General features: G+C 41.6%; 1 protein-coding gene across 3 annotated transcripts in view; it reads left to right on the top strand.

The window, feature by feature from the left end:
• The window catches only part of Pla2g12b (phospholipase A2 group XIIB), a 22851-nt gene extending 15815 nt beyond the window's left edge, over positions 1-7036 (top strand). The window contains exons 3-4 of one of the 3 annotated variants that reach the window (XM_023722545.1): positions 2033-2198; positions 6090-7036. In XM_023722545.1, coding sequence (XP_023578313.1) covers positions 2033-2198; positions 6090-6211 — 288 coding nt within the window. In that variant the 3' untranslated portion in view covers positions 6212-7036. The remainder of the gene's footprint in view (positions 1-2032; positions 2199-6089) is intronic. The other 2 variants (XM_004623994.2, XM_004623993.3) reach the window with 2 other exon arrangements.
• Positions 7037-7643: the final 607 nt, after the last annotated feature.

The raw sequence follows: 7643 nt of genomic DNA, 5'->3' as shown, positions 1-7643 counted from the left end.
TTTAAAAATTAGATTATATTTTAAAAATAGGATAAAGAATTCTATACTCAGAAGTTGTTGACTTAAGCCTTTTACAGCTCAGCTAAACTTTATTTTTCTGATGATGCAAAGATTTTACTTTGACATAATTATCTAAGTCATATAATGTGTATTCCTCTAAAATGTTGCTCACTTATATAGCATTTTCAAGCAAATTAGAAAAAGAGCCCTTTTTTCTCAAGACATTGTTCTTCCATCTGTCAGAAATACATTTTAACAAACTATGTTCAGAGTAGAACTGACTGCCCTTGTCTGGATACTTTTCTTAACAAATATACATCTAGAATATCTTGGAGGAAGGTGCCACTTTTGATGTGGTACCCCATGCTTTGCATAACTTGGGTGTCCAACCTGGTCCACAACCATTAGTAACTATACAGACGCAGAGGAAGAAATCCTTCTAAATAAATATTATATTAGAGAAACCACACATTTTGGCTATCAATGTAATCACTATGGAAGCGCTGTGCATTATGTTATTTAAGAAGTAGTTCAAGGATATCTAGAATCAAATTGAATGATTGCTACACCTATGTAATTCACATTTGTTTCTGTTGCGATGTATGTTTTAGTTTTGGGGACAGGCGAGACTGTCCATTTCAGGTCTCAGACAATGGGCAAATGGGCATTTATTCAGAATTATAGCACCCGGACCTGTACCTCATCTAATGAGAATAGATTATTATCCCTTAAAGGGGCATTTTAAAACACCAGAGTCCTCATTCTGCTTTTGGTAGCCTTGGAATAAAAGTGCCAATAAGAGTACTTAAAGGTGGAAAAGATCTGCCAGTTCTCCCTATACCATGGTGCCAGATTCGGACAGCTTTACCCAAGGCCAAGTTTATGTTATCAGGAAAGCAGCAGAGACCCCAAGCTGCATGCCCACACTTATACGCATCCTGCCCCAGTCTGTTTTATAGACCACACAGTGATTACTCTGCTTGATCACGGCTCCGCCTTGCCCTAGATTCCTTATCAAATTTAACTACTTACTTGGAGGTCAAGGCCATGATCTTGCCTTTCTCCCTAATTAAAAAGCTTTGTTTTGTTTTGTAGGGCTGGAGAGCCAACCCAGGGCCCCCGTGCATGCTCGGAAATGCCCTATGGCTGAGCTGCTCCCCATCTCAGTCTTCTGTGTATGCACCAATGCACGCACATGTGCACATGCACAGGCGGCTCCTGCGAAGACCTTTGAAACACTAAACAAGCTCACTCACATGACCCGCTCATGCCCTTTCTCTGTCTCTGTATCCTAAGTTGATCCTCACCTCTCATAAACCTCTATTGGTCTTTTTTCAAAGGCTTCTTTAAAAACCGTGTCTTGTAGGTTGAGAGGTGATATACTATTCTCTTAGTTACTCAGGCTTCCTCCCCCACAACACTTATAGCTGTTTGTAGAATGCTTAGCAGATGTGTGTGTGTGTGTGTGTGTGTGTGTGTGTGCATGTGTGTGTGTGTGTGTGTATGGTGTGGTATGGTTGGTCATGGTCCCCTTGTAGTCAGGAACTGTGTGTTCTCATCCCTTTCTGCCTCCTAATCTACATCAGACACCTTGCAAACGGTGCTGTATGATGGAATGAGTTCCTGAGATTTTCCAGCCATCTTTTGCTCAACCAAGGCTGATTTTTTTAAAAATGGCTTTTAGCCTTGGAATTGTTTTTTCAAACAAAATCTCAGAGGGAAATATTAATCTAAGTTTTAATTGAGTCTGTAGTCCCACAGCACTGGCCTCTTGTCCTCCCTTCTGGTCTCTATTTTCCACTAGTGTTACAAAACTAGTAATTTATTAATTAGCAATTAAGTAACAGTAAAACTTAGCACTCTGTGACTTGCTTTATCTTACCAAGCCCCTGTCATTTTTGAATTGAAGTGAACACATAACAGGCATCTGAGGACTGGCTAGGTCATGCCAAGGTAGGTAGAGCTGCCTGAAGTCATCCTTGGTCTAAGTGTGGTATTTTCCTCCTTCTTTTTCTCTCCCTCCCTTTTGCAGATGGACCTGGGCATTCCAGCAATGACCAAGTGTTGCAACCAGCTAGACGTTTGCTACGACACATGTGGGGCCAACAAGTATCGCTGTGATGCGAAATTCCGATGGTGCCTCCACTCCATCTGCTCAGACCTTAAGCGGAGCCTGGGCTTCGTCTCCAATGTGGAAGGTAGGTCTCATAAGGACATTTACTGGGCACAGAGTCAGGTTCTGTTTTCACAGAGAGTAACCAGAGTCCTGTGCTCAAGGAGATGCTTGGAGCACAGGGAGCTGCTCCCAGGAATGCAGTGACGGGGCGGGAAGGGCTGAGGAAGCCCTGGCCACTCCTTCAGGAAAGTTCTTGCTGTCCTGCCCACAGGCTTCTGGCTCTGCTCCTCTGGAAGGAACTGCACTAAGCCTTCCCAAAGAAATAAAAATCTATACAACAGGAGCAAGATTTGCCCAACTGGCTTGCATTAGTCATTCCACTGTTAAATAATTTCCATACTAGGAGTTATACCATAGAGAACCACTTGTTTTGGCCTAAGCCCCCTTTTTCAGTTTGCTGTTAGTCAGGGTAGGAATTTTTTAAAATGTTTTTGTTTGTGTAAAGGTTTCTGTACCTCAGAATAATTATTTTTAAATGCTGCTTAGCTACTCGGTTACCACACTGACTCTATAATTTCTTTTTCCTAGTTTACCTCAGGAAGTGTTTTCATCTCTTAGCTTCTGAAGCCAGGGCATTATGTCCAGGTACTAGCATTTTTATAATTTTAGACAGATGGAATGCAGGCTTACAAAGGGCTGGCCTTGTGCCACAGAGAGGTAATGCCAGCAGTCGGAGGGATCTTGAATCTGGTTCATAGATCAATGTCTAGAGTATAGTCCTAAAGTGAATGCGTGAGGACTTGGATACATGAATTATTGATTGGGCTCTGTAAGGGGAGAATCATTCCCTCTTCTACCCTTGGAGAGTGACAAGGAGCTTGCTGCTGAATCTAGGATCAGGTCAAGTTATTGCCTCTATAGATTCTTTCTCCTCAGTATCTCTTTGATACTCCACTTGCCTGCTTATGAAAAATAGCCTGGTCTCTGTGCCACATCCACTATTTTTATGCCCTATGGATCTGGTGATCTGTAGTCATCCTACAGTCTTATTTTTAAGGATTAAAAACAATGAGCATGGTCCTTTCTGGCTAGATTTCCTTCCTGAGCTTGTATCGCACACCACTGAGCTCAATGGCCCAAACCTTTCTGTCCCTACAGTGCCCTCTGCTTGGAATACCCTGATCATTCACCTGTTGGTACTGTTGAAACAGCTTTACTGGTTTTGTGGTTCATATATGACACACTCCACACATTGAAAGTCTTGTTGAATATGTTCACAGTTTTGCAGTCAACCTCACAATCAATTTTAGAAGCTCAAAAGGAACTCTCCTGGCCATGTAGTCCTCCCTAAACTCCTCTACCTCAAACATGGATCTTCTTTCCACTCATAGATTTGTCTACTTTGGACATTTGATGCAAACAGAATCACATAAAACATGCTCTTCTGTAACTTCTTTCATCTAGTAGCATTTATCCTTGTTGTAGGATGTATCAGAATTTCATTCCTTTGATTACTGAATGGCAGTTCACGGTTCAGCTTGAACGTACTCTCTTTATCCAGCCATCAGCTGATGGCTATGTTGGTTGTTTCTATCTTTACTGCTACCACAAATATGTATGGACATGTTTTTCTGGGGGACTCTGTCTTCACTTCTCTTGGGTGTGTATCTAGAGGAGAAATTGCTGAGTGATATGATAATGTTATGTTTAATTGTTCAAAAGTTGATAAACTAGTTTCTCAAAAAGCTCTGTCAGTTTACATTGCCATTGGCAATGTATGGAAGTTCCAATTTCTTCATACCCTCACTAGAAGGATTATTATCTGCCCTTTTGATTTGTGTGTGGAGTAGTAGCTCACAGTGGCTTGGCTTTGCACCTACCTCTCTAGCAACTAGTGAGGTGGAGCACATCTTTATTGGCCGTTGCATAACACCTGGGAAAAATGTCTATTCAAATCCTTTGTGTCCCTTTATAAGTTCTTTTTTATTGAATTCTAAGAATTCTATAGTTTTGATCCTTTAAGCAATAAGCATGATTGTTAGTTGTGGCTCTTTATCAAGTTGTAGAAGTACTCTTCTCTTCCTAGTTTTTGAGTGGTTTGACCATGAAACAAACATTTGACCATTTGTTATTGGCAAATGTTTTTCTGTATCGTGTGGTATTTGTCCTTTATTACATTAATAGTAATTCTATTATATTAATTGATTTTAGTATGTTAAACCAAACTTATTTTCTTTTTTATTAAAAAAAACCCTACCTGGTCATGGCATAATTTTTTTTTCTGTGTTATCAGATTCAGTTTATTAGGGTTTTTTGCTTGTTTGTTTGTTTGTGATATTGGGGATTAAACTCAGGACCTTGCATTTGCCAGACAAGGGCTTATTCTACTGAGCCACCTCCCTGGCCCAGTCTATTAGTATTTGGTTAAAGATTTTGCGTCTATATTCATAAGAGATGCTGCTCTAAGGATTGTTATTCTTGTGTTATCTTGGTCTGGTTTTGGTATCATAATAATAATGAATTAGGGGCCGGGGAGATGGCTCAGTGGAATAAGCGCTTCCCTGGAAAGCGCAAGGACCTGAGTTCAATCCCTGGTTCCACCAAAAAAAAAAAAAAATGAATTGGCAGGTAGTTTGATTGCTCTTCTTTTTGGGTGAATTTGGAAAGGACTGGTGTTAATTCTTTTTAAATATCTGGTAAAATTCCCTAGTGAAGTCATGTGGGGTTAGGTTTCTTTGGAGGAAGGTTTTAATTCCTAATTTAAAAGTTTGAGTCAGTTATTGTATTTATATACAATAGCAATCTATTCACATTTTCTATTTCTTCTTTAGTTAGTTTCAGCAGTTTAACCCTTTCTAGAAATTTGTCCATTTCCTTTAAATTGTCTATTGTTTGGCATTGCCTTATTATTCTTTTTATTTCTGTAAGATTAGCAGCAATAGCTATCTTTCCTTTCTGAGTTTATCAACTTGAATACTCCCTATATTTTTGTTTAGCTAACAGCTTGTCAACTTTTGAATATCTTTTCTACAAGCCAAACTTATTGATACCTCATTCACATGTCATAAAATGTAGAGTGTGCAATTCTGTGGTCTCTCGTATATTCACAGGGCTGAGCGCCCATCACCACGATCTAATTCCAGACCATTTTCATTACCTCCAAAAGAAATCCTGTCTCTGTTAGCAACTGTCCTTCATCACCCCATGTCCATAGCCCCTGGCAACCACCAAACTACTTCCTAGCTCTCTAGATTGCCTGCAGTGGAATCACGTACGACACTTGTGTCTGCCTTCTTTCGCTTGGTGTAATGTTTCCAAAATTTCAAGTCGCCTGTCTCAGTACTTAATTTTCCTGATTACTCTTGAAGTTTCAACATGAGATACTGTAGTCTCTCTGACATGCCTTCCCTAATTAATAACTCTTACCCCTCAAAGGGATAGGGACCCTTTTGTGGGCTTCCATACCACCTTGGGTACATGTTCATTGTGGTTTGTACTAACTAACTGTTGACCCGACCGTCCTATCTCCTTGGGGATGAAACCTTTTGTCTCTGTATCACTGACACCTACGAGAGTGACTGACCAACATATCCAACACAAACAAATGTTTCTCAGTCAGTAAACAACTGTGCATCCCATTCTGGAACAGGAAAAGTGACAGAAAACATAATAAACAATGTTGCCTGAGGGAGCACTCTGTAAAATAGCGTTCATACAGCAAGATTCTGATAACTCACTATTATTTTAATCAGATATCCTACATAAGAAGGGCACCTCCAAGAACATTCCACTGAGTTGGACTGGGCAGGAGTTTATCTAAAATGTTTGTTAAATGTATGCTTTTCCCTTTAATTCTGTATCAGATGACTCCCTGTGGGTAGCATAGTCCTTGGGGATAGGCTGCCTCTTCACAATTGCATGACCTGGGAAAGCTCTCTATGTTAATCTTTCTATTCCTTCATCTTTTTTCAAGTAGCCTGTGATTCTCTGGCTGACACTGTGTTCAATACTGTATGGACCTTGGGCTGCCGGCCCTTTATGAACAGTCAACGGGCATCTTGTATCTGTGCAGAAGAGGAGAAAGAAGAATTATGAGGATGAGGTAGATCCGCAGCGGTGAGCCTCAGAGATGGAGCGGAGCAGATGTATGTCATCCTTTCTTCCACCAGTATGGGTGACACAAAGCAGAAGGAAAACAGTGAGTCCTGTCCTTTGAGAGAGACGCAGAGAGACGCAGAGAGAGCGAAGCCAGCATCGCTCCAACACTGTTCTTCTCAACCAAGACACATTCACCTGGAAATTCAATTCTTAGCATAAAGACCACACTACAAGCAAACCCTGTGTTTCCTGGAACTGATCATTATACTCATAAGCGAAATTGTCAGGAGTCCAACCCTTTGGGAGGCAGTGACTTTCCTTTGGCCTGGTTTCCTCAGTTGCCAGTGAGCACCTCACATTTAATAAAGTGTACTTTTTAAAAAATGTGAGCAGAGATGCGTGGATTCCATTACCACCCGTGTTTCCATTTCACTTAAAAGAGAACAGAAGCCAACTGGTGAGTTCTACTATGGATGGCTCTCCTTAAACGAAGAGCCTTTGGCCCTACCTTCCGGTATTGTTATGTACAGAACTGGCTAGGACATTTCTTTATCTTCTCAGTTGGATTTAAGCAACGCAAATGGATCCAGCCGAGGTGCTGATGGGTAGTTTTTGAAGCAATGTGACAGGTCAGTGATGCCCCCACCTACAGCTCCCAAGTAACATGTGTAAGCTAGGCTGAGTGAAGCCACACAGTCGGCTGAGAATGAGCCTCACCAGAAGAGGATATGACTTCTCAGGGCATGGGCTACACATCACAACTGAAGCACCGATCCCTAAACACTAGTCACTGCCCCAATCTGGGATGTGCAGATTACTTTTTCTGAATCTCTCTCTCTCTCTCTCTCTCTCTCTCTCTCTCTCTCTCTCTCTCCCTCTCTCCTGCAGAGGTGATTTTAGGCCTCCTACCTAGCCCAACCCACAGCACACATACACTTCCCACCATTCTCACAGTTCCGGCCACTCTCATAGTCACTCAGCCCCCAAGCCACACCCCTCTTCATGAATTAATAAAACCCAGGTTTGGCCCTGGGTTGAGGCCTTTGTTCAGAATAGTTATTATTCTAGCTGGACTTATGCCTTAGAGTCTTTATTTTCTCCATGAATTTCACTAGAAATGGTAGATTGGAATTAACTTATTGGAAGTCCAACCCTTGCCTCTGGAATTACAAATACAAGCTTCCCAGAGCTTGATGAAGTCCAGAATGGTCTTCTATATTCCACCAATGATAGTGATTCCCACTCGTTCAGAAGAGGAAAGCAAGCAAGCAGGGTGGAGGCTTACCTTGCCAAAGGCCAGTAGAAAGGAGGGGCAGGTGGAATCAGGACTTGTGGCCTTTGTCCCCCAGGGCTGTGCCCCATTGATGTTCTAGTGGCACTTTAGTCATGCTAAGAACTGAAGTGTGCTTGGCAAAGGCTAGGGACACTT

The sequence above is a fragment of the Octodon degus genome, unplaced genomic scaffold (genome assembly GCF_000260255.1).
Source record: "Octodon degus isolate 3935 unplaced genomic scaffold, OctDeg1.0 scaffold00005, whole genome shotgun sequence".
NCBI lineage: Eukaryota > Metazoa > Chordata > Mammalia > Rodentia > Octodontidae > Octodon > Octodon degus.
This window is presented reverse-complemented; position numbering and strand designations above follow the sequence as displayed.